Genomic DNA, 27808 nt, shown 5'->3' with positions numbered 1-27808 from the left:
ACTAGGGGATTTCTCTCTCGCTTCTCCTCTTCATCTCTGTCGGCTTGCTGCCTGCCTGATGAAAGAATGCTAGAATGGATCAGCCGGAGGGATATTAGTAGTGATCATTGGTTAAATTTATGTATGGGGAGTGATGATTGGTTGGAGTTAGGGTCAGAGGCGGGGTTACGTCCCTCCAGACGATCCATTTTAGCATCAGCCCCGAAGAAATCCCTTTGCTGCGACTGGCTGCAGAGTCACATGACGCTACGTTGGCTAGCAAGCTAATATGCTAGTTGTCTGCTGCTATCAACAGCCACGAATGGACGGGGCATCGTTGACGTTGACTAACAAGCAGTTGTAAACTGAAGTTACAAACTTGTGAACTATCCGGCAAGTCAACACAATTTGTTGCCTTTTGTGATTTCTCAACGTGTTTGTGGCACCTGTAACGTGAAGTTAGCTAACGCTAGCTAATCTGAACTTGTCAAAAGGGAGTTCCTGTCGAGTGCGGGGGTGTCAGGCTAACGTTAGTGCTACTAAAAAACAGCTAACGATAACGTTATTGGCCTTCTTTGGATTGCCTGTGTAGCCTATCTTACCCCAATACATCGAGGTAGAATTACATTATGGTATTAATGTTTGACAGCTAACGCTAGTTAATGAAAATAGTATTTAACTTTATGTTTAGCTAGAGGGTAAACCTGGAACTTTAGCTATTTCTACAATGCATCCCGGCTAACTGACAGCATTTAGCGTTAAACTAACTTGTCTAGCTAGCTAGCTAATGTCAACAGCTAGTCTGTCGTCAGATTTGACCACAAACAGGTAACGTCAGTGTCAACACGAAACGGGTCGCATTCGCACAGGTGACTTGCTGTTAAACTTGCTTGGAAGTGTTTACATGACACGATTGCGAAACAACGATACAAGTGTTTCCCCGATTAATGTGCCAGTGCTGTGGACAACTAGCGTTAGCTAATTTGCTTTGTGATGACATCCTCCTGTGACATTTTTGTCTATCTTGGTTTTGTTAAATTTGCCTATCGTTTTCTGTCGTCGCCTCCTTGATATCTGTGAAGCGTTGGACCTAAACAAGTTTGCAGTTGAATCATTGATTCTGACTTCTCTTCCATCAGTGAGAACTTTGGTCCACTTAGGAGCTACATCTAGTCTAGAAAGCACTGACTCTTGGTTTCACACCATGTTGATGCTGAGTATGGGATACTGTTCTGCTTAACCATGATTGTTGCATCTGCTGATACTCTGAGATTGTAGGAAAGTGGCATTTCCCACCCAGTCATGCTGACTGACTGTATTTGCATTCAGTTTTTTGTTTTTGTTTTGTTTATGCTTACTGAGTGGGAGACATTGTTTTCTGGACACACACACACAGGCCTGCACACACTGACACACAATCCAATCATTCTCCTAAAACCTAACATCACTGTTGATAGTGACAGTTATGTACATTGACAGATTTTTATTTGAGCAGTTTTTCGTATTAATATTTAGACAATGCAGCAAAAATAATCTCAAGCCTAACACAAGGGTTAGTTGAATTTTCCTAGGATGGAGCAAATTGAGATTTCGCTTGTAATTTTCTTGATTTGAAAAATCAAACAACTGGCTTAATTATTACTTTGGCATGAATGCAGGTCTAATGATATGCGAGTTGTTACCCAATTTTAGTTGAGCCTTATCAACCAGGTTATAATAATGGCTAAAATATCCCACTATGGTATTTCTGTTTTTTCATATACTGTCTGTGCCAATAATAGATTACCTATCCAACGGTCTCTGTGCCTCTTGTGTTAATGGTAACTAACTACTAACTTGAGTTTAAAAAGGATTAAAAAAAATCTTCTCACATGCTTCTTTCACAAGTTTCATTATAACTGGAAGTTCTTGATTCCACTCAGTTCTTCATCAATTTGTTGGCACTTTCAATTAATTTCCAACAGTCTACGAAACAGCCATGCGGGCAAAGGTAACTGACTGATAAGCTGTACAGAACATTGGACTTGGAGAGAGAGAGAGTTGGGGTTACTTCGGGTCACAGACAGAGCAGAGAAGTTTGAAACTTTAGAGACTGTGATTTCACCCAGTAAACTCTTACTGACACCTGGAATTAGGCTACCGACTTCTTATCTGTCGAGTCGAGTTCACCGCTTGTTCTTCTTCCGACGACTTCAAAATGATCTCTGAAATCCAACACGCTTAGGCCTGTGGTTCTCCACACTGCGTGTAAACCAAACCACCCAACAGAAACCGTGGTTTGACTTTACGAGCCTGAAATTATATTGATTTGCAGTCTCGGAATTTGTGAATGCGAGGCCTGTTTTGAACCTGGACTTCCCCCTTCATTGGGCAGTTAGTCATAGAAGCGAAGCACTGGTGATGATGTGTATATAATACAGTACACAAAAGATCCAAACTTAATTCACGCACGCGCACACACACACACACACACACACACACACACACACACACACACACACACTATTGTTTTATACCCTCTTGTAGATCTTGTTTACGGTAGTTTTGTAAGGCTTCCAGCTGAATTGGTTGGAATAGCGACGTAGCCTGCGCAGAATGGAAGCTCAGTCAGTAGAATATATTCTTGGTTATTATGTGTTCATGGAAAGAAGACGTGGAGGGGAAGATGGGGTTATCCCTCGGTGTATTCTGCAGTGTGTGGGTGTTTGCATAAAATGGACTGCTTAGAGATACTCTTAACAGGAAAAGGCTGGAGGACCGCGCGGCCCTGTGGGGTTTTCAGAGCCATGCAAACGACCAATAGTAACCTCTTGTGTTCCCATTTGCACCCTCCCCTCTCTCTCTCTCTCTCTCTCTCTCTCCCCCCCTCCCTCTCTCTCTCTGTTTCTCCTCTTGTCCCCCGCAGGGCATTGTAGAGAGGGATCGCTGCTCCTCTTCCCTTCTTCTCTGGCTTCCTTCAAGATATCGAGGCGTTGAACTTCCACCCAATAAGTCAGAGAGAGGTACTTCCTTCACTGGGGCGTCCTGAAGGCTCGCCGGCCCGGCAAGTCCTCTGTCAGCGTTACGGATAATATCGACGAGCTGAGCTTGTGGACTCAACACGGGCAAAGATGGATAGGCGATAAAGACGACATCGACTTCAGAGGTAAGGTCAAGCCCACACACTAGGGCCGTCACAGTACTAACAGGGGGAGGTTGATTTCCCGCTAAATGGGCCTCTTAAATCAAAAATGATGTGCTTTTTTTGAATCACGCCTAAACTGTGTTGTGTTGTGTCAGTGGAAAATGTTGATACTTAAATTATATTTGAAAGAAAATGATCATTTAATGGATAATTCTATTTTATTGATCGTTTTTTTTCCACGGCTGGTAACATTGCTGCTGTTTATTTGTGTATTAAAAGGATCCCCGTTAGCTGACGCCAAGACGACAGCTAGTCTTCCTGACAGACAAACAATGAAATGGAATACAAAAACAAGCATGTATCACATGAGAATAAAAGAAAAAGAAATGTGAAAGCAGAAGAAGAATAAAACAAGAGTTAAAAGCAAATCTAGAGCCAGATAAAAAACAATGTAGCATGGTCTGCTAGGCTAGCCCTCTAGCTGGCCAGTAGACCAAAAAGCACTCCTCTGTTCTTGTCGCTTCGATGGGCTTGCTTCAGAAGATGCTACATTTGTTAGCTTCCAAAGTCTCGGTTAAAGCTGTCGGTAGTGTTTCACACTTTCATTTTTATCTGAGCGCTGTTTTAGCAAAAGAAAGCGCTAACTTAACTGAACACAATCATAGCTGTAAATAGATCAATACAAATATATCTCACTACTATAGTATAATAAGGCGGCCGGCGGCGGCTCCAGCGCGGCGCACAATCGCTCAACTGCGGTTGAGCAGGCGAGCGAGCGAAGAGCTACGGGCAAGCCCGCGAAGCGCACATTATTTCTAGTAGCTATAAATAAATCCAAAAGCCATAAGCGTCTTCTACCAACACTAGTGTGACTTTCATCATTCCCTTCTGTGTGCAACCTTTTATCCTTGGCTACCACTTTACTGGTATTGTATTGTATTTGAGATCGTACCAGTGTTGTTGGGGGAAATGACTGCCATTATCATCGCAAAATCTGTCTTGTTTAATCTGTTTGATTCTGTGCTCTCCTTTTCCACCCTTTATTTTCTGACCGTAAGCAGGAGCTGAACACAGTCATGTAGGCTAATTTGAATTTCATTTTTCGTTCCGTTTCTACCATCTGTGGTGCTCATTGGAGATAAGTGGAACAGGTGTGAGGCTTAGTCCAAAATGGTGTATTTTTGACTGCATTCAACTTAACATATGTTGTCTTCGCTTGAATAAGGCCAGCTTCTGATGCTTAGAAAAATACAGACCATAGAAATTAAAAATAAAAGGTCAATAGCAGTTGTTTGCTGAAACATTTTCCCGATTCATTTTATCACGTAATTGTCGTAGGCATGGCCTTCTTATTTCCTTTCGAGGTATACGAACACGCACTGGCCTTAGAATTGGCGGCAGTGGTGGCCCAACGGCTAGAGAAACGAGCTTGTGAGCGGAAGGTCGTCGGTTCAATCCCCGCGACCGGATCCATCTTGGGTCAGCAAAGTGAAAAGGCAGCGCTTGCCCATCCCTCATTACCACCACTGAGGTGCCCGTGAGCAAGGCCCTTAACCCCAGCCGCTCCAGTGGAGCTGATCAGTGGCCAGCAGATCAGAGTGTGGGTGTACTGGTCAGCTTCCAGCCAGGTGTGAATGTGAACAGGGAACACCTGAAAAAGAGAGCATTGCTCTCAGTGAGACTCCCCTGAATAAATAAAGGATGATGATAATAATAATAATAAAAGATCCTGAACAAAATGGCCTATTTTTAGGCACATTTGGGTTTGACACAAAGATGTGGAACTAGGATGAAGCAACATGTCATATTTGAGAGAAAGCAGAAATCATTTAGAGGATGAAACATGATGATTCAATCTTTGGTCACACCATCATCTGCTACTGATGAATTTCCCCATGGGGATAAATAAAGGATAACTTAACTTAACTTAACTTAACTTAACTTAACTTACTGTAGCTCACACTATTATTTGGTAGCACTTCAACTCCTTCATTAAGTGAAACCTCTGGCGTTACAGGCAGTACATTGGCCTGCCTGGGTTTTTACTTCCCACTGTCTTAATTCATCTTAACTATGTTCCCTGCATCGCATTAGTTTGAGGTATGTGCATTACACTTATATTATTATTATTTTTTTCCACAGATTTTTTTATCCCATTTTATCCCCCGTTAGTAAAGCCCGACCGATATGGGATTTTTGAAACCGATACCGATACCGATTTTAGGGAATAAAAAATTACCGATACCGATAATATCGGCCGATTTTTTTTTTTTTTAATCATCAAATGTTTATCCCCCATTAGTGCTAATCCCCCATTAGTGCTAATTTTTTATTTATTTATCCTGGTTGCTGCTCCACCCTCTGCCGATCTGGGGAGAGCCGAAAACTGGCTCCATGCTTCCACATGGGCAGTTAGCCAGCCGCTTCTTTTCACCTGACAGGGGAAGCTTCACCGGTAGGACATAGCACGTGGGAGGATCACGCTATTCCAACGAGTTCCCCTCCCTCCGAACAGGCGCCCTTAACGACCAGAGGAGGCACCACATCAGCAACCCTCAAATATCAAACACTTGACAAAGATATGATTGAGTTGACATGAATTGAAATATGTGATGTAGGCAGGATATTTTACAGCTTATTAATAAACTCAATGCAATGAAACAGTAAACTTAACTGGGAATTTAATAATTATAAATAACTAGAAATACAAAAACACAATAGAACAAATAGTTAAGAAAAAATATCAAATATACACAACATGCTGTCCATGCTGTCTATAACTTATATATATATATATTAAATATAAAAAAAAAAAAAAAAAAAAAAAAAAATCGGTGCCAAATATTACCGATACCGATATATCGATAATCGCCAATATCGGCCGATAATATCGGCGGGCCGATAATATCGGTCGGGGCTCTACCCGTTAGTGCTAATTTTATTTTAATTTATATATCCTGGTTGCTGCTCCACCCTCTGCCAATCTGGGGAGAGCCGAAACTGGCTCCATGCTTCCTCCGAGACATGGGCAGTTAGCCAGCCGCTTCTTTTCACCCGACAGGGGAAGCTTCACCGGTAGGACATAGCACGTCGGAGGTTCACGCTATTCCAACGAGTTCCCCTCCCTCCGAACAGGCGCCCCGAACGACCAGAGGAGGCACCACTTCAGCAACCAGAATATTGCATGTTTTGGTGTGGGGTTCCTATATGAAGGAAACCCCCAGGGGGCATGGGGAATATTAATTGTTAATATTAATTGTTTTTAATAGAAAGCTTTCTAATGTTTGTTAATTCCAAGATAGTTTTCCTTCTTACATGCTGGCTAAGAATAACCCAGCATCATGCAAGGGTACCCATTGAATCAGTTTCCTCAAATACGTCCACATGTGACACATGACCAAATTCAAATTTCGTTTCTGCTTTTTTAGCCAGTGGGTTTTCCTGTCAGTGTATTTTTGTAGAACAGTGTTGTAATCAAGATCCACATGAGGTTGAGACGAAGACAAAACCAAGAAGACCTGCCCTACTTAAGATCTGAGATCAAGAAATGTTTTTAAGTCTTTAAACAATCACTAGATCAATGACATACTACAATCACATTATGTTTATTTCCCTATTTGGAATGTATATACAGCCTACGTGCAAGTCGCACAATACTATTCAATACACCCACAGTCAGAAGAAATTGAGCTTATTTTATTTATCATACTATAAAGCACAAATCTTTACGAAATACAAAATGGACACTAATCTATAGTAGCAGCAGATCTAGTATGCTTCTGTAGAAGTAATACAATACAAAACACAACTTGAACACAGGATGTAACTATGTTAAGCTCCCCATGATCTTACATCTGACAGAAGTCTACTTCTACAGAGGAACATAGTCAGAACTTTTGTGACCCACATCCCAGACCCATCAGGTGATCAGGCGCATTGCTATCTTGAGGCTTTGGAAAGCGCTTGTGTTCTTTTGAGCAGCAAAAACCTGGTGTAGGTATGGGGACGGGTACACTTTGACGCACAGGAGAGGCACACACTCATACAGTGGACTACCAAGGCTAATATAGATATGGAGACACAATATTGATTTGCTGGCTGCTGAGCTTGAGAAGGCATCTTGTGCCGGATTGTGATTATTGATTATTATACTGGGGTCTGTGTTACACCCCAAAACACAGAACCCCTTTGGGCCGTGGCGTGCTCCGATTGTGCGTCCCCCAAAATGACCTAGCTAGCTGAAGTGGGCGTGGACACCCCCCCCCCCCCAAACGCACTTGTGCAATGCACTTAGACCAGTGCCATGATTGTCAAAATAGGGCCTCAGGACTTTATGGAAGTAGTCTGGCAGAGTGGTGTAGTGGTTAGAGAAACCGCCCTCCAACCAGTGGAGCTGCATTCATTCAGACAATTTTCCTTCAGGCATCGATAACAAATTAGTAGTAAATTGTTTGGCATATTTGAGTCTGATTGGTTTTCATATTTTTTTCTGCACAGGTGCAGGTTGATTTCGTAATGACAAGCTGCTGTGCGGAAGATGTCCACGCTGTCTGCGACTGATATCCCAGATGTTGGTCATGGTAAGAGAGACTTCTTTACCAGCGTGTCTTTGTCAGGCCCGGTTGTCTTCATGCAGCTCTGTGTTGGTCTGTGCTCAAAATGCCTTGTTGTTTTTTTGCATGTACCGTAAATTCCGGACTATAAGCCGCACCTTTTTTCCCGTTTTTTGGCCTTTTTTGGCCCCTGCTTATATAACGGTGCGGCTTATCTATGGATTTTTTCAAAAAAAAAAAAAAAAAAAAAAATCTCTCTTTTTTTAGCACTCTTTCTAACTATAAATCCACTTCTGTTTTAATTTCCTCTCTTGCCCTCTTTTCACCACACTGTATGACACTGTATGACACTGTATGACACTGTGTGCACTGTAAATAACAACACAGGTGGTGTTGTGTTATGTTGTTTTGTTGAAATGTTAATAAATGGGAGCATTACATATGGTAATTAAACATTAAAACACAATTAAAAAAAAAAAAAAAACATTAAAACACCCGCGGCTTATAGTCCGGTGCGGCTTATATAAGAAAAAAATAGTCAACTTTGAAGGTGCGGCTTATACACCGGTGCGCCTTATAGTCCGGAATTTACGGTACTAGGAATAGGGTTGGCACGATGGACGATAGCATTGATTGACCATCCGGATTAATTATCTGTTCGAATAAAAATTGTGCAGATTTAATCATTAAAAAAAGGCCAACTCCACTCAACTGTGACACGCAGGCGGCATTAAACAAGCGTACCCTATCCCCAGTTCAGAGAAGTGGTAGAGCGGGGTGGAGGAGGAGAAGTCAGTTGTGTGTTGTTGTGAAAATGTTAAGACAAAGAAGAAACCTCACGTTCTTTCCTGTTTTCAACCCAATGTGATTAATGTTACAACAAGTCTTCAACTGTGGATTCAACTCGCCTGCTTCCATGAAGTCGCTCCATTACATAGGCTGCCCGCTGCTGTGTTTCTATCTCAAAACTGAGCCCACACGAATCGAACGTTAGCCGCCAGTAATTCTGCCCGTTTTCTGCCAGCCGGTTAAATTCAACACACACACGTCGTTGGTCAGGATCTGTAACGTTAACGTTATTTGTTTTGTGCCTTTCAATATTGCTGTTAGTGATAGCCTACTGTTTGAGTCGCCTGGCTGTGTGCTGTAGTAGTAGCCTATCCAAGCCCGCTGGTCTCTCGTGACATGCAGAGCTCAGCTGTCCTGTTGTCAATGTGAACGTACAATGAAGCGGCGCAGCCAAACGGCACCACAACGACTTCATGAATCATTAATTAATCCCCCCCCCCCCCGCGACCATGCCATCGTCCATCACAATGTTTCACTGTGGAGCCATCGCGATGGCTATTTGAGTGACATCGCACAACCCTAACTAGGAACAGGGATCCATAGTTCTCTCGAAATCAGACTGATTGTCGATGTAGAGCGCTGTGGCTCCACATGGAGAAGAACGTCATGCATGTCATGCTCGGCCTTCTGATTGGTTTCTGTAGTACAGTCAGATGGATAATTGAGAAAAGGGTTATTTTTTCACATGAATTTAATCATATTTGTGGATTCTTCAAGCTCACTAAGTTGCGTTCATACAGTGAGGAATTTGCTCTATGCATGCTTGAAAATACATCAAATTCCTGTAAAATGTCTTCATGGCAATTAAAGGAAAAATGTCTGTATTTTTCAACCTGGACCCTATTTTCCAAACTATGTGTGTCTGACTAATCTGAACAATAATTTCTGAATTTGGTCCAGTATTAAGCGAGACCGCTTCAGATGGCAGCGGCGCACGGGCTGGAGCCGAGGCAGGCGCACCGTGCACGTACAGTAGGTCCAGCAAACGAGCTTGTTTTTGCCACCGACAGGCTCAGTTTATTATAAGCGAGAGATTAAATGAACGCTTGTATTTACCTTGCAGCAGCTTGTTCACTCTCTTGCCTATTGCTCCTCTCTCTCCTCGTCCGCTCTTCAAGTCGTAGGCGCTCTTCATCCATAGTTATTATACTCTTGTTCAAATAAATACGGGCGGCCATTGAATTCAAATGCCTCATCCATATCCTTGAAATCAGCTTAGTATTCGGCCGTGACTTAGAAAATCTTTCAGATAACAATTCTGTCCTCCAAAGCAAGCAACCTCCTCCCGGCTCGTCTCAACAGCTGACTTGAGCGAGACTTGGATCAAGCGGAAGGTAAATAAATACGAGCATTCATTTGATCTCTCTCTTGTAATAACAATCTGAGCCAGTCAGTGGCAAAAACAAGCTCGTTTAGTGGAACTACAAACATGGACGTTCTCGTATATATATATATATACCCTGTGTGCCTCCGCTCCAGCCTGTTGCACCGCTGCCAGCTGAAGCGATCTCGCACAATACTGGACCAAATTCAGAAATTGTTCAGATTAGTCACACAAAAAGCGAGGGAAAAAGGGCCCAGTTTGAAAAATACCAAAATGTCCCTTTAAGTTTATCCAGCACACTGACTGGTCACTTTTTGACACCAAAACATTTGAATGCCTCGCCTCGGTTATATAGTGTCTTTTGTCTTTTTCTCTTGTCAAACTATAATGCAATTTAACTTCATGGACATTTACAAACAAGATCCATTATGTAAGTGTGTCAAATTATAAACGCAAAATAGAATTGAAAACAGGCAGGGCAACATTATGTCCATCAAAAATATATGTTAATTTGAAAAATAAATCTTTTTTGTTTACCAGCAGTTGGCAGGTGAAGTTAGTTTTGCACACCTGTCAGTTAGCATCAGCAGTAGAGAGCGACATGTGGGAAGAGAGTGTGTTTTGAAATGTGTTGGTTCCGCCTCTCGTCGCAGGTGAGAGGAAGGTGTTTGGCGGGGCCGCGGAGCTGCAGCTGGACTGCATGATCGAGCAGAGCAGTGGGAGGAGCACCGACGTGAAGCACGATGGCCTGCTGTCGCTGGATGACTTCCCCGCTCCGCCCCGTCACGGCCCGTCACCCCGCAACGGCACGTCGCCCCATAACGGCCCGTCGCCCACTGACATGAGCAGCCCTCTGCCACTAGAGCCCAATGACATTAAGCTGGATCCTGCTGCAGGCGACATGACTGCCAACACAGGTGAGAGAGAGAGAGAGAGAGAGAGAGAGAGAGAGAGAGAGAGAGAGAGAGAGAGAGAGAGAGAGAGAGAGAGAGAGAGAGAGAGAGAGAGAGAGAGAGAGAGAGAGAGAGAGAGAGAGAGAGAGAGAGAGAGAGTTGAGTGAGTGAGTTATTTTAAACCGTTGCTGCACACAACTGTAATATTTCTCTTTAGAACTAAAACAAATCTTCTATTATAAAAGGGAGCATGTGGGCGATGTTCTCTGTTTCAATTTTGTCCCGGAAGTGATGTCATCAGTGATGTCATAAGCGCTATTGTGATGTCATCAGTGATTGCAAAGGTGATCAGTTTGTGACATCATCAGTGATGTCATAAGAGCGGGTGAGCCCGCACAGTGGTCGAGCTGCAGGGCGGGCGAGGCCTACGAATCTAGCACGCGAGATGCCTAGTAAACTAAAATGGCACAGACAGTGTCTTTTTACAGCTTAACTGATACTAAACTGAAATCCAATTCCAAACTAGAGTTCAGTGCACATAATGATCTCAAAGGACAATGCCATTCAGTGATTTGAGATTTTGTGCTCATTCTTTTGGTCAGTTTTGCCAAACCTCTCTGGCTCATTCACTTCCATCCAATTAGAAAAGGACTCCAGAGACGTTGAGTTAGGTGGCTAAAGGTCATCCATCATGGTGAGTGAGAATGATCTTCTGTGAGTAAGCAGGAAGAGAGTGTAGTAAATGAGCAACAACTCCAATCAGAATCCAGTGCGTTCCAAAAAGCAATCCAATCCAGAATTGGAAAACCAATGGGCAGTTTGCATAATAAATTCTGCTGCTGTGGTCATTACTGTTGTGTTGATCCTGTTTCTTCTTCAGACAGAAAGTACAGTACCAAACATAGTACTTTTGGATTCCCTGCCTACCAACACGAGGGTCGCAGGTTCATGCCCCCGTGTTACCTCCGGCTTGGTCGGGCGTCCATACAGGCACGATTGGCCGTGTCTGCGGGTGGGAAGCCGGATTAAGGGTATTTGTCCTGGTCGCTGCACTATCGCCTCGCCTCCTCTGGTCGGTCGGGGCGCCTGTTCAGGGTGGAAGGGAACTGGTGGGAATTAGGGATGCACCGATCGATCGGCACGTGACCGGAAATGGCCGATTTTCACGTGATCGGCCTCGATCGGTGATCTGCGCCGGTCACTCTAAATAGCCGATTCTGTGAGCCGATTTTCACATGACGTGCGCGCACCCCAAAGCACCGAGACAGGCACCCAGCCACCACACCACACACGCCAGCATACCTTCCTCGTTGTGGATTTTTTCCACCGTCAGTTAAGTAGACAAATCTCGCAGTTTGTCACACATGCAAATCGAAAATAAGCCGTGGAGACAGAGATGCGGCCGCGTCCCGCTCGGCTGGAGTCCAGAGCGGCTCGCTTCACCTCACTGGCCCCCCTCTCTCTGCTCTCTCTACCCGGGAAGCAGTGCTGCTGCACCCGGCCACAGTGCACAGCCGACTTGGCGAGGTGAACGCGAGCATTGTGTCCAGTATAACCATTCCCCGACCTGCCTTCTCCATTCCACATCAGCGCTGGTGCCTCAGCCTGTCACTCATGTTGTAACGTAGATACAGGAGAGACTATTTGTTTCGTATTGCAAATAGAACGACGGACATAATAATAAAAATGCATCGGACTCACAAGTGTGCAAGGATTTCTGTGCGTGACGATATTTTTTCGGATGGCAGATAAAAATACGCATACCAAACTTCGGACTGTGTGTAAACTCCGCCTGATATTCAGACTGAAGATCGTTACTGTAACTCATAAACTCATTTCCCCTCTACTCAAGAGGACTGGTCAGGAGCCAGTCTATAAACTCCTTGTCCATGGATCATTTTGATGTTCTGTTGCACCTGTTTTCTTTTGGAAAAGTAAATGCATGATAGCTGTGGGATATAGGCTATTGGATTTAATTAAATTTTTGTATTCATTGTATTTGCACAAAAAAGCTCTGTCCAGTAGCCTAACCTGGAACACTTTTATTTTGAGATGTGTTTGAGTGAGATGGTCCTACTTCATGCAAATGATAAGATAAGATAAGATTATTTGGATCCCCATTAGATGTAAGAATTGTTCTATGAATCTTAATTTTCAAACAAAGTTACAAAAACGTTTGTGTAAGCTGTCAATTGTTGTTTTTAGAGGAAAAAAAATCGGAATCGGCAAAAATCGGTATCGGCAAGTCAGACTATTCAAAAATCGGAAATCGGAATCGGCCAAGAAAATGGCAATCGGTGCATCCCTAGTGGAAATAGCGTGATCCTCCCACGTGCTACGTCTTGCCGGTGAAGCTCCCCGCTGTCAGGTGAAAAGAAGCGGCTGGCAACTGCGCGCATGTGTCGGAGGAAGCATGGTGCTAGTCTACGGCTCTCCCCAGATCGGCAGAGGGTGGAGCAGCGACCGGGACAGCAGGAGGAGATTAGCCCAAGTACGATTGGGGAAAAAATGGCTCAAAAAATTGAGACAGAGGAGTGAGACATAAAGTGAGAGCAGGTGAAGATTAATTTGAGTTTGGAAAGCTTCGGTGGAGCCGGTAACATTTTATGTTGAGTCAAGACGCAATAATGGTATACTGAAGAAATATATCTGTGATACTGTGAGTCATACAGAGTTGAACTGAAAACCGCGCGGAAGTCAAAGATGTTGACGTAATCGAGGAGAATTGTCATTCATCTTTTTTCTTTTTTTATGAAACACATTTTTTAACTATTCAGTGTGTTCTTACTTAACTTCTGTGCCTCACATTTTCCCAGTACAGTAACTACCCAGCTGAAGTCAAATACAATTCCACAAATACCAGTCTGTGTCTGTGTGTGACCTCACGTATGTATGTCTGTGTGTAATTAGACTGGTGTGGCAAGTTCCACTGCTATTTTCCCTGTTAATATCTGGCTTGCTGCCCACTGTTTTCTTGATCCAACTTGTCTTTTTTTTGTCGTTAACGCCACAATTGTTTTTATGTGTCGTCATTGTAGCCATGTTGTCCATTAGTCTTAACGCTTTCTTCTGCTCGATGTTACCTTTCTTCCCTTACGTCGGCGCTAGACGGCCAGCCGGTGAAGAGGAAGAAGGGTCCCGCCCCCAAGATGCTGGGCAACGAGGTGTGCAGCGTGTGCGGCGACAAGGCGTCGGGCTTCCACTACAACGTGCTGAGCTGCGAGGGCTGCAAGGGCTTCTTCCGCCGCAGCGTCATCAAGAGCGCCCAGTACTCGTGCAAGAACAACGGCCGCTGCGAGATGGACATGTACATGCGCCGCAAGTGCCAGCAGTGCCGCCTGCGCAAGTGCCGCGAGGCGGGCATGCTGGAGCAGTGTGAGTGTTTTTGCGTACTACATAATGGTGGAAAAGATTGGAAGCTATTGTTTTGATGGTTTTGACATTACTGGAAAGTTCTCTGAACTTTTGGATTGTGCTTTTAGTCGAGGTCTAACCATTGCGCCGTTCCATTTGTATTGGAAACTAGGAATCTCCCGGTTCAAAGGTCAGGAACGCCCCCCCCCCCCCCCCCCTTGCGACGTCACTTGATCTCGGATAGAGACGCTGCATGAAATAGGCCACGCCCATCACGGGGGATAGTGCTCCATTCACTCCCATACACCAGCGTCATTTTCCTTGAATTAAACATAGCTAAAAGCTGTTGTGTGGTGGGGCTGCGCAGACAACAAATGAGAAAAAATCACCAATTAAAGTTTTTTTGTACTCCCGTGCAAAACAAGGAAGCCGTTGAGAAGAAAAATGCGGATCTAGCTGTCAATGAAGTAAGTTGGAGTGTTCATCTTCCGTATATCTTTGTGTGCAACAGCGACATGGGAGAACGCCAGGATTGGGGGGCAGTTTCAGGAAGCAGAAAGTCAGCAGACAAACGTGATCAGCTCACGTCTCGTTCGCAGTTCAAATAAATGAAGTAAACGCACACAACGTCTCATTATTTGACACTAGCCAGTTCCTCCTAGATATCTGCAAAATCTCTATATGTATCTGACGAGAGTTCCTTTGTTCGCCCGGTTAGCCACGGTTTGTTTTGCTAGAAGTTGGCACGATAGTCGGTCCTTTGTGTTTTCCTCCGTGTTGGGCGTGGTTTCTGAATGATGACGCGTTCCGCAGTGTCTCTCTTCCCTACCCCGATCTCGGGGGGAGCCTCACCAGCCCCGACCTCAAAATCCAACATGGCAGATCCGCCCCTTCAACAGTAGTGCAAGTTTTATGAATGAATGAATGTATTAAGACAGTTGTTAAAGATGCAAATGAACAGATCAAATCCATACACACGGTATTCAAATTGTCGAGGATTAAAACGCAATAAAGTCCATGACTTGTTTCCATTGTGGTTCTCGTTTGTAAAAAAAACACTCAGTGATTGGCCCAGCACGAGCCGTCCAAGACAGACAATAAAACAGCATATCAACAATACACACACCAAACAGAAACCACAAACAACTAATGGGTACGAGACGATAAGTTCAACACAACTCTGATGAATTCCTAGTAAATCATGTTTATCAGCACTTCTGTCTTTTATTTGTGTCTCATTAAATCAGCCGTACACACAGTACTGTATGTCTAACTTCTATCTGTGGACATGTTGCTAAGGTGTTTGTATGCCCAAAATACCACGAAATGCGCAATCAACTATTATTGCTAACAATGGCTACAGCTAACCCTGGCTGGTTTCCAGCTGGGATATTCCAAGATCCCAATACAAAAGGAATGTTCCATAAATATCTATCAAATGTGAAACGGCGGTTAGTAAGCCTACATGTAGTGCATGCAGCAGTCTGTTGATTGTGTTGGCTTCCGTTGACTCCCCCCCCCCCCCCAGGCGTCCTCTCTGAGGAGCAGATCAGACTAAAGAAGATGAAGAAGCAGCACGAGGATGAAACGGCCCGCACGTCCACCGTGGTCACGCCCACCCCGCCGCACGAAGTGGCCTCGCTGGCCCCCGAGCAGCATGAGATGATCGAGAAGCTGGTGTCCATGCAGAAGCAATGCAACAAACGGTCCTTCATCGACCGACCAAAAGTAACAGTGAGTGGATGGTTCAGATCATAGACTGATTGCCAGTTTCTTATTGTTTGTTGTTTTTACGGTAGCCATGCAGGTAGGTAGCCATGTAGTGACCAATCACAAATTGAGTATCTACTTGGCAGCCAGGGGGCGTCTGGGTAGTGTAGAGGTAAAAGCACTCGCTCCACCACTGCGGAGACCCGGGTTCAATTCCCAGTAGCAGGCACTTACGGCTTGGTCAGACGCTCCTACAGACACAATTGGTCGTGTCTGCGGGTAGGGAACTAGCTGTTCCTGTGGTTGGTCGGGGCCGCCTGTTCGGGGAGAGGTGAACTGGGCGGAATAGCATGATCCTCCCACGCGCTACGTCCTGCCGGTGAAACTCCTCGCTGTCAGGTGACAAGAAGCAGCTGGCGACTGCATACGTACCGGAGGAAGCATGTGCTAGCCAGTACCCAGACCTGAGTTTTATGTGTGTGCAGTCATGTTTCTTATATAGTATGTCGGGGGACTCAATATAGATAAATTGATTTATTCTATTATGCAAACCCAATGAGTCCTCTGTAAGTTTTTAGCTCTTTTTGCAACTGCTGCGCTTGTTGCTTAACTCATTGAGTGCCAAGGACGGACATGTTCGTCATTTCAAATAGTAACGTAGAGTGCCAAGGACGGACATGTTCGTCAATTGCGTTTTTTGACGGTGGGGCGTCGATCAAAGCCTTCTGCCTCTGATGTACAAATATTATAGCTATTGGATGTGTCTAACCTATTTTACAGAACCCTTAGGTGGCGAGAGTGCTCTCCACATAACAGAAAGGCAAGGAAAAAACAAAGAAGAAGTCGTTATGGAAACGGAAATCGCATCGCATCCGTATGCATCGATATGCTGAAGCACGTTACTGCAGCTGTGCCTGCAGCAGCCAATCTGCTCCCACAATTGAGCCGCTCCGTGTCGGTTGCGACAGCACATCCGCACATCCACACCGTGGAGTTGTTATTATTCTCAACTGGAAGCATCGTTGCCGGTGACAAACACACGCGGAACGCTGTAAAAAAGCAGGATGTCGATCACCCTTCACTGTGCGCACAGCAAACTCAGCAGAGAGCCACCACAGACAGGAGGAGGAGTGTGCAGTTGAGGCGAGGCGGGGCGGGGCGGGGGGGGGGGGGGCACGCAGAGCAGCGCGCAACACCCAGACAGACCCAGGCAGCAGGACAGGATTGACAAATGCAAGCCAGAATATCCGATGCCCACCAGCAGCAAATCAAGATCAGCAAGAAGCTGCAACCAGCAGCGCACGCAGGGGCCAGCGCTGCTGGTTGTAGCTAAAAAATATTATTCTGCCAAACAGAATTCCCTGGCCTTCACTGTTTTATTGAAGGAAATTATTTTTGAGGTGTGACTACATTAGAAAAGATTAGCTTCAGAGTCAGTGATGTGCTTGAAATGTTTAATTTCACAAAAGGCCAATTATCTCAGCTTCTAGAAAAAAATTGCTGTTTTTGGATGAATCAAGCTATCTTCTCCGGCTCATAACTAAAGAACGGAAAATGGGATCAATAAACTTTTTTTTGCAGATGATAGAATAGAGTCTCATCGTTCTTTGTGCGTGTTCAGTGTTTACATAGTAATATCACACAATATTCTGTGGGCCTCGAGAAATCACTGAAAACGCTCTGAAACTCTGGCACTGGGAGCATCCGTTCTCCAAAAGTGGCTGGCACTCAATGAGTTAATGCACTTTTTATACTCTTTTTTTTTTTTTTTTTTTTTTTTTGTGATGCTTTTAAATGTCCATTTTATTCTCTTCTTTTATTATTTTATTTTCCTGTCAACCATTTTATCTGAAGCACTTTGAATTGCCTCTGTGTATGAAATGTGCTATACAAATAAACTTGACTTGACTTGACTAGTCTACGACTCTCCCCAGATCGGCACAGGGGGCGGAGCAACGACTGGGACAGCAGAAGGCGAATTGGCCAAGTACAATTGGGGAGAAAATGTGAGAAAAATAAATAAATAAAAATAGTGGAATACAAAAATTCAACATCTATCAGCTCAGGCCGTGTTACGGGGATATTCCTTTTAGGCCTACTAATGGACAGCATACCATGTTATACTGTATGTAAAGCATCTTTGAGTAATTAGAAAAGCACTATATAAGTAGGGGTGGGAATCACCAGATGCCCACGATACGATACTAAAACGATACTTGAGTCACGATACGATAGTATTGCAATATGCTAGTATTGCGATATATTGAATATTGCGATATTTCGATATTGTCACTCCTAACTCCTTTTCCTTGACCTCACCAAAAGTAAAACATGCAGTGTTTTTTTGTTTTGTTTTGTTTTTGCCCCACACGTAGGCTACATTATTAAGCTTCTCTGGACTCAATACGCCACTGCAGGCACGGACTGCACCATCGGGCGCTTCGGGCAGATGCCCGGTGGCCTGGCATGGCCTGCAATTTTTTTTGCCTTTTTTTTTTTTTTTTTGCAATATCGATACAATATCGTCAGGCAAAATATCGCGATACTATGGTGTATCGATTTTTTCCCCCACCCCTATATATAAGTAATATGTATTATTATTATTATTATACCACATCTCACTGTTTTTTTGCTGCTGTGCTGCCATCTTGCTCTGTCAGTTTAGCTGTGATTGACTCTCATGTTAATGACTTCTGATTGGCAAGCTCGACACACGTTAGATTAGCTCTGAGCGGTGGAGAACATTGGCTCCAAGCTGCACTAAAAATGTGCGACAGGCTGCATCTATTGGGTGAATCAGTGGTGGGAGGCAGCTATTCTGTCAGGAGTGGAAGTGCTGAAATCTGACAGCTCAATGACCAAATACCAGCTTCTCTGTCATTCAGCTTACGGATGTGTTTATTAAAGCCAGGGTTCTTTCAGAGGACCACCTTGGGGACGGGGGGGGGGGGGCATGTTGATGGTTTGTACAGTTGGATTTCTAGTTTCTGCCAATATCGGAAGCTTCGCTGTAGCTTAAAAAATGTAGCGCCGTCGGCTAATTTTGTGTGCGCGCGTGTTATTCCAACAGCCGTGGCCGCAGAGTCAGGACTTGCAGAACCGCGAGGTCCGTCAGCAGCGCTTCGCCCACTTCACCGAGCTCGCCATCATGTCGGTTCAGGAGATCGTGGACTTTGCCAAGCAGCTTCCCGGCTTCCTGGAGCTCACCAGGGAGGACCAGATCGCTCTGCTTAAGACGTCCACCATTGAGGTTAGTCCATGCTTTGTTATCACTACTACGTTGTTTCTGCAATCGGCAAAGGCTCATATGATGATTTTACGACGACAAGGGAATGCCTTCCTTCAACCTGTTACATGTCACTACATCACTTTGCCTCTGCATCGCCGCCTTATACACATTCCTCTCACAAAGTTGCCCGGCTTCCACAGATTATGCTGCTGGAGACGTCTCGGCGGTATAACCCCGCCATCGAGAGCATCACGTTTCTGAAGGATTTCAGCTATAACAAGGAGGATTTCGCCAAAGCGGGTGCGTTTGCCCATTTCTAACTGTCGAAACTTTGTGGAAGATATATTGCACCTGTGTATTTGGCATCGCCTCGGCTAACTGCCTGCGCCCCCATCTGTCTGGTTGTCCTCTGGAATGGAAAAGCACAAGCAGCAGCACCGTTTGCCAGGTTCTCTCTGTATTGCGCAAGTGGAACAGAGAGAGAAACGTGCGATTGAGGCGTTCAGTTTAAGATATAAAACTGATCATGCTTATTTGGTATCATCAGTGCCCAAAAATCATCTTAAATCAGAATGGGACTATGCAGTTGCTTCGTGCTGTTTGGTTGTTGTCATTTATATTGTAAAGGTAGGACAATTGCCTATTGTTCTGACTTCACTGTTAACAACAAGTCAGACCGCATGCTGCCTTTGGACCCCTCTAACCCGGAGTGCGTTATTATTGCAACACATTTCCTTCCTGAAAGTGACTTCTGGTTTCCTTCATCTCTGTCGCCTCTCACCCGCTCAGGGCTTCAGTTTGAGTTCATCAACCCCATCTTCGAGTTCTCCAAGGGAATGAACGACCTGCACCTGGACGAGGCAGAATATGCACTGCTGATTGCCATCAACATCTTCTCAGCAGGTCAGAGGTCAAAGGCTAAAGCGGGGTCAGCTAAAGCAGAATCCTCGATATAATGATGATGTACTCATTAGGGACGGGCAAAGACATTTGAATTTTCGAATAATCGTTTTTATTATCAAGATCGACTTTTATTATCGAAAGTCGAATATCGTTTATTTAATTTATTTAATTTTTATTTATTTTTACCGGCGCCTGTCTTTTTAAGAATGACATGTTTGTCCATGTGACGTTGCCCGTAGGAGCTGCGCACTGGAGCAGAACAGCTATAGGCTCAGCTGACAGCAGTGCAGCACCCAGTAGCTCTAAAAAAGGCTAGAAATGAAGTAGAAATGGTCTTAACCTGTCTATATTACAGCAACACTCAGCCACAAGGGAAAGGTTTTCAAGGCTTGTTACTGCCATTCATTTTTTCCATAGACCTTGCATAAAATGCTGATCAAATTTGTTTTACTTTGTCGAACCAAGCGATTCAACTATACTTAGAATCAAGGGAGACCATGTCAAATTTGACTCGCCTGTTTAGGCTAGAAATGCCCATCCCTACTACTCATGCTAAATTCTATTGTGATATGGCTAATTACCGTACTTATATTCTTGGGGGTGGGAATGCCCTTGTGTCAATTGATGGCTAGTTATTATTATGTCATTTTAGTATGTTTACAGTTGCAATGAGATGTTACAGTTCATCACAGTTGAAATCACTTTTTTTTCTTTTACCATCTAGATCGGCCAAATGTGCAGGATCATGATCTGGTGGAGAGGCTGCAGCAGCCCTATGTGGACGCACTTCGCTCTTACATCATGATAAAGAGACCAAATGTAAGTGTCCCCTGGTTTACACAACCGCTTTGGCTGTGACCCATGTCAGCGTGACCTGGTCGCTCGTCATCACAACAAGCACATTGGTTCAGGGGTGGGGTGGGTTAACTATCATTTGGTTCTGATTGGGTGAAGGGGTTGAACAGTTGCAAATACAGTACATGAACGATAGCCAAGGGCACAAGCAGAACTTGTGCTTCCCATGATGCAGCTGGGTAGCACACCTCAGTTCTTACCTGCTGTTAAAATAGAATGTAATGTGTTTGAAGGTGTGTGAATATATGTGCACTCGGATATATTATATATGAACTTGTATAGGGTGTAAAAACCATGTACACATCTTCATATTCCCTGAAAGAAATGTGTAGAATAGATTGGTACTTTACCACATACTAGTCATGTGTCGTCATGATATCGTCATGGGGGGGGAAACACAGCTGATTCTTCAACGGGTACTATTATGGTCTACTGTTTAGCAATTTACTGAGTGATAGCACCACTGTGCTACCCAGCACAGCATGTTGGTGTTAACAGGTGAGTGTGAGTATTTAAAGTGACTGTCCTAGACTTCCTTGAAGCATAAAACGGTTCCTTTTTGGAAGCCAGTGTAAACAAAACAATATAATTTCCCCTCGGGGATCCATAAACGTAATCTCATCTTATCTTATCATGGCTTGGTTGAAAACAGATGAGATAATGGGGGGAATGTAACTTGTAAAAGCTGCAGTAAATAATGCTCATCTGACAGAGATGGTACCAAGTTGAAAGAAAAATCTATTGATACTAAACAAATGAAAATGTGATGTTTTAAATGGAATACACCTACTTTTTGGCATGTAAAGTTCCCTAGTACAAACGTATTGCAACAAGGCCGTTGGGGGAGTAATTGCTGTGGGTTCAGTGTGTTGCATTACTGTTGAATGGACATCAAAGCCACCCTGCTCTGCCCACCTATTATATACAGTACGGTACGGTGTGCCAACATGTTACCATGCCCTCTAGTGCAGTGGTTCTCAACGTGGGGTCCGGGCACCACCACGGGTGCCATGTGGTCCCCAGCAAATTAATGAATTGTTAAACATCATTATTTAATTTACAAGACGTTATAAACTCCTCAAGAAAAGTTTGGAAACGTTATTTCGGTCGACTATTCCTCCCCTTTAATAATACCAATTGGGATTGTATTTTATATCATTGGAAAGCCTGATTAGTCACCTTTACAACGGGGTTTTTGGGGAGCTACCCACACGTTTAGCTGTGTTGCTCATTCCACGAAAGCATGATCCTTACAAGTTGTACCCCGTTGTAAAGGTGACTAATCAGGCTTTCCAACGATATAAAATACAATATCAATTGGTATTATTAAAGGGGAGAAATAATCAACCGAAATAACGTTTCCAAACTTTTTTTGAGGAGTTTAGAATGCAGAAGATAACAGTTTCACTGTTTCTCTATCTAAAATACAGGTAGTCATGGACTTCTGAACAAAATCATTATCTAGCAATAAAAAAATATTCTCAGAGTTGGTTCAGAGAGACTAAATCTCATCAAATGGGGGTCCGTGGCTCTATGCGTCTTAAATTAGGGGTCCTCGATATGAAAACGGTTGAGGATCACTGCTCTAGTGAACTGCATAAATACTGACCACCAAGCTGAAACCTCCAACATTTTTATGTGCCTTCCAGGACCACCTGATGTTCCCGCGGATGCTGATGAAGCTGGTGAGCCTGCGTACACTAAGCAGCGTCCACTCGGAGCAGGTGTTCGCCCTGCGCCTCCAGGACAAAAAGCTGCCCCCTCTGCTCTCGGAGATCTGGGACGTCCACGAGTGACTGCAAAACCTCACGCGTCACACTTCGCGGCTTCAGAAAAAGCCCCGAGACTAGACACGGCGTCCTCTGAGCACCGCAGAAAAGACTTGACATTGGAGTGAACCTCACGGAGGACCTTTGGGATTGAGTCTCCCTCCCCCCCTTCCCCCTTCCCCCACTATTTGGAGGCTTTGGAGAGTACGGATGCCCTTCGCTCTCCCACAGACTCCAGAATGGATTTGTGTTTGCCGAGGGGTTTGAAGCGTGAACGCCTAGTTTTCTTTCAGACTTTGCTCTCGCGTTGATTCTGAGAAGGGCTGAATCTGCCGATGCGAATACCAGCATCAGGCTCTCTAGCCAGTGTTAAAACAAATTAATATCTGTTGAAAGTTGTCGAGTCGATCTCTAGTGCAGTTCTATACTCTTTCTCTAACGTGTTTAATCTGAAGGCTTTGAGCAGGTCTTGGCTGTTGTGGCTGTCTCACAATAGAGCACCGTGGGGATGGCGTGTTTTTGTAGGCGGAAGGCGGAAGTCCCGGACTTCCTGGATCTTACGGGGGAAAAGTCCAATGGTGATTTCACTTAACTGCGTAAAATAAGGTCAGTGTGGTTAACAAAAGTTTATAGGAGCGGTAATTTGGGTTCAGCGGGATAATCCGCACGAACGTGAATCGCTTTGATGACTTGAAACGTAAAGGCGTTTTTTTTAAATGCGATTTTTAGAAAACGCCTCAAAAGGCATAAAAGTGATTCATGAAGATTATCCTGCTGAATCCAAATCACCACTCGCATAAACGTGTGTTAACCACAGACCTTATTTTATGCGCTTAAGTGAAATCCCCATTCTAAAACCCCATTCACTTTTCCCCGTAAGATCCAGGAAGTCCGGGACTTCCGCCTTTTCGACTACAAAAATATGTCATCCCTGTGGTACTCGATAAGTCAGTGGAAGATTACAGCTGCACATTGAGTATTGGTCATAGATGGAATAGGATATGGAGTTTGGGGATAAGCAGACTGCTATCGGATGTTGTTAAGCAACATCTTTTTGGTGTTATGATAAAAGAATTATCATAAATCATCATCTGGTCATCTGGTTGGGATTGTGCATCGTGATACGGCTACTATTAGTAGAGAAGGGACTGAAATCTAATGAGTTGGTGGTGTAGTTGCTCAGGTAACGTAATGTGATGTAGAACTCTGGTAATTTAGAGGTGTCTATATTCTCTAGTTAAATTACTTGAGTTTATTCTTCCAAGTTAACAAGGGACCCTTTTGGTCATTTATACATGCATCCACAAACATGTAAATGGCATATTTATTTTCACAAGAAAAATGTATAGAGTGCTCGCATGGAGAAAAAAAATAATCCACAAGATTGTACAATCATACACTAACGCACAAGAAAACAAGTTTGAATCGACGGTGATGTGACTGAGCCCTCGATCATAAGAGAGCCAAAGTCACGCCCTCTTCCTGTTTAGGCATACGAACCAAGGGATTTCATCCGCCCATTTTTTCCCCCATAGACATTTTGTAAAATGCTTATAAAAATAGTTTTACTTGGTCAAACCAAGCAATTCAGCTATATTTGGGATCACAAGATACCATAGAACATTTCACTCGTCTCGCACAAAAACATAAAATAATAATTTATATATATAGATATATATAGAGAGAGAGATTTTTTTTTATTGTGCTATTACAGATACGGGCTTCATGAACAACATTCAGAGAGCCTAGCATTGATCTGCAGCTACTCATAATATATACTGATTAAGTATGATGAATAGAAGTCCTTGAGTTTTAGGGTCTGGTGCTGAGGAGGTGTTTGTTCAGTCTCTTCTTGAAGGCATCAACACTGCTTGATGTAATGTCTCCAGCAACCGCGGGGGGAAGGCTGTTCCATGTTGCTATGGCAGAGTGGAGAAAGCTCCTGTCCAGGCATTTGGTGTTTGCCCTGGGCAGTGACAGGGCAGGGTTGGGTGAGGATCCTCCGGGTGGTTCGACCTGGGACATGAGCATAATGAGATATGTGTATAATATGTATGTATTTGGTCCGAGTGAAATGTTATGGTCTCTCCTGATTCTAAATATAGCTGAATCACTTGGTTTAATTAAGTAAAACTATTTTTATAAGCATTTTATGAAATTTTAGAGAAAACAAAAAAGATGAGAAAGAAATAATGGCTTATTAAATCCCTTGAGTCGTACCTTGGCTCTCTATAAAGTGTAGTTGGAGCCGAGTCATTTTGCGGAGTTATTTGTACGTGTACAGGAAATGGTGACGTGACTAAAGCTTTCTTTACACAGAGCACTTGTACCTGGAAAATAGGTGGCACTGATCTGTGTCGTCACATTCTGTGTAAAGATGACAACAAAATATGACTCTTCACCTTCCTTTCAACTTCGTAAAATAAAAGCCCATCCAGACCCGGGAAAGCGACATTGAAAAACGGCTTCTGCAAATACCATGGTGAACATTATGTCTGTGCGAGATTGTAACTTTCCATGTAACTAATTCAAAAGCAGCAGTTATTTTTATATTGGCCATTCTGATATGTGATTTTATGAATAGCATTTAAACCACACGTGGAGAAATGTAAAAAAAATAATAATCAATAAACCATGCATATTCAGAAGAGGATGGAGAGAGCGGTTCACAACCTTTTTCCCCCCCTTAATATTTTGTCAAGATTCGTTATGAGGCTTTTTTTTTAGGGCCCGGGGACAGATTCAAATCCAGGACGAGGCGGTTACATGTACCACTGAGCCATCAGGACACCCCTTAAAATATTTGAACAATATTTGGGGATGGGGATGGGGAGGGGGGGGGGGGGGGGGGACTGTACAGATGAATGTCCAGTGTAAAACTAACTTGATATAACAGACTGCCATAGTCTTAGTATCCGTCTGGACTAGGTATTGTACACCAGCAGCTGCAACTAGTCAAATTGTGTGACGTTTAGCTAGACAAATGACAAAATATATATTAACAGGGAGCGGAGAGAACAACAGGAATGATTAGTAAGTTATCTTAAAATGATATCACGTACAGAGATCTATGACACAGATGTTTGTTATGAGATGTATGAATTTGCCATGGTGTCTCCTATGCAGTGTAAATATGAAATGTTGCATACTACTAGCTGATCGAAAAATGTCAGTGGAAACTAAATGATTCCCTCTCCATCACTTTTAACAGGGTCAGCACTGTAAAGAGGGTTCTAGATTATTAATCTGATCACTCAACAAACTTCAGTTTTGGAAATGAAGCGTTGTCGTCATTTCATTATCTGTCTGTGAAAAGCATTCCTGCTTATTTTAGTTTCATTTTGATTGAAGGAAGATATGAGTACTGTTTCCCCCTCCCTCACAAACTATTCCAGTGATCAATGCTTTTCACCTCTGGGTCACGTGGTATTGCATGGGGTTACAGATTAAATCAGAAATTCTAATTTTCAATTCAGTTTCCAGGTTATTGACTCAATCATGCATTTGACATATTACAGCTGAAATGGGAGCATCTGTTTTTCACCACACGAATAAAAAAATAAACTACAGGCATGTGATGTCCTGTTCAATTGCAACAATGTGCAAGGCCAATTTTGATTACATCAGAATGATATGTTTGTTTTGATTTTGTACAAGAGCACTTGGTGATGGATATGAGGAATAGTCTTAATTTCCATGTTGTGGATCTGTCAAGATGGTTAAATAATTTATTTTTCTTATTATTTCTAATTCCCATAACACGCCTGCCCATTTCACAATATTGGAGTGTGTCTTTGAAGCCCACTCTCAACAGAACAGAGGAAAACTGTGGTATTTGCCAGACCAAATGTAATGTATCCTAACTCTAGTGCTGGTAAAAGCACAAAATAGTGAGTTTATCTCATGGGGTATCTCATGTGTTGTCTTTAAATTCAGTTGTGATATCTAAATTGAATCTTATTTGGCTTTTTATGTTTCATTGTATTGATTAAATGACCAAATTGTTCAAAATCAAAGCAGTAGATGGTTGTCAACTTGTCATCAAGGTGGTCCACCAGTTAGAACCAGTAATTCGCTAGACCCTAATTACTGGTTCTCACTGGTGGACCACCTTGATGACAAGTTGACAACCATCAACCCCCTCGGTTTGAGCTCCACCCTAAATTGTGATTGGTTGAATGCAGACAAACCATCTTGGATCTTTTCCCAGCTTTGTTCCCACTTACACCAATAATTGTCTTGTCATAGGCCCATTGTCGTAATGTTTTCCCACATGCAAACAAGTCTAGACCAGTTGTGGCCTAGCCAGGAATAGGCGGAACTGAAAATAACCATAGCCAGTTTAGCCACACATTTTTGGTTTGGGAGGCGCCCAAACCATAATGGACAGTTCCCATGCAAGAGATGTTTCTTCAGGTTAGAGAAGACCCAATGAAGAGTTCCACGTTGTATTCCAATCTTTAGCTGTAATATGTTACATTGCTAACTTGAGAGTTGCTTGTGATGAAATAAATAAACTTGAAATCAGTAAACCCTAATTCATCTCAGTTTCCATTCCATTTCCTGTCTGAAGCAGTCTATCGTTCAGCAGGTGTGTGGAGGACGGACCATGGATCCAATCATGTCATCACCTTCCCTCTCCAAATTATTGATTAGATGCTATTTCTCTCAGTTGAATGATTACATGCTTTTGTTTCTGTTTCTTTTTACCCATTACTTTTGACAGCTGTACAAAAAAGGCACATTGATAAGGGAGTGAGTGGCAATACAAAAACCATAATTAGAGGGATGCTTCAGTTGGCTGTGAAATTTCTATTTTGGCTCCTTTTGCTATTGGATGTCAGGTGGCTTTGAATCACTCAGTGTGATGGGTGAATTTGAATTGGGGAGGAGGGGGGGGGGGAATTGAAGTGACACTGGCATAGATAGTATTGACCAAATACAGAGCAAACAGCATGAATCTGTGAATGTCCAGTCTATTTTGTTTGTGATGTTTGTACTGTCAATGCTGTAGGACGGTATTGAAGTTTATGTCAATGCTGTAGGTATTGAAGTTTATTGTACATATAAATTGGCCCCTCTGGTGTGCAGCTCTGGTTGAATTCCCCTCTATCTTCAAATGGTGACACTGTAAAAACAATGTGGATAAATGCAAACCTATTTTAATATACTTGTATAACGCCTTAAGATCTTATGCTTTGTATGTATAAATTAAACGCTGTAGTGTGATGATGTATTTGGAACCAGAATCGCTCATTTCCCGGTC

General features: G+C 43.4%; 1 protein-coding gene across 3 annotated transcripts; it reads left to right on the top strand.

The window, feature by feature from the left end:
* Positions 1–239: 239 nt before the first annotated feature.
* nr1h3 (nuclear receptor subfamily 1, group H, member 3) lies at positions 240–26619 on the top strand. Of its 3 annotated transcripts, XM_083653026.1 has the most exons (12): positions 240–372; positions 2885–3124; positions 7601–7683; positions 10483–10746; positions 13831–14097; positions 15605–15810; positions 17721–17792; positions 18857–19036; positions 19216–19315; positions 19805–19918; positions 20643–20737; positions 22423–26619. In XM_083653026.1, the coding sequence occupies exons 3-12, from the start codon at positions 7641–7643 to the stop codon at positions 22567–22569; spliced, it is 1488 nt and encodes a 495-aa protein (XP_083509152.1). In that variant the 5' UTR covers positions 240–372; positions 2885–3124; positions 7601–7640; the 3' UTR covers positions 22570–26619. The 3 variants fall into 3 exon arrangements, with proteins under 3 accessions (XP_083509152.1, XP_083509154.1, XP_083509153.1); XM_083653028.1 differs by lacking the exon at positions 17721–17792 and having other exon boundaries at positions 15605–15804; XM_083653027.1 differs by lacking the exon at positions 17721–17792.
* Positions 26620–27808: the final 1189 nt, after the last annotated feature.

This window comes from Poromitra crassiceps (genome assembly GCF_964638095.1).
Source record: "Poromitra crassiceps genome assembly, chromosome: 16".
Classification (NCBI taxonomy): Eukaryota; Metazoa; Chordata; class Actinopteri; order Beryciformes; family Melamphaidae; genus Poromitra; species Poromitra crassiceps.
The sequence above is the reverse complement of the archived record's forward strand: the minus strand, read 5'-3'. Positions and strand labels throughout refer to the sequence as shown.

Coding starts and splice junctions, on each gene's coding strand:
- nr1h3 (XM_083653026.1), top strand. CDS start 7,641: ATGTCCACGCTGTCTGCGACTGATATCCCAGATGTTGGTCATG. Junction 10,747..13,830: donor CGACATGACTGCCAACACAG/GTGAGAGAGAGA, acceptor CGTCGGCGCTAG/ACGGCCAGCCGGTGAAGAGG. Junction 15,811..17,720: donor TCGACCGACCAAAAGTAACA/GTGAGTGGATGG, acceptor GACTCTCCCCAG/ATCGGCACAGGGGGCGGAGC.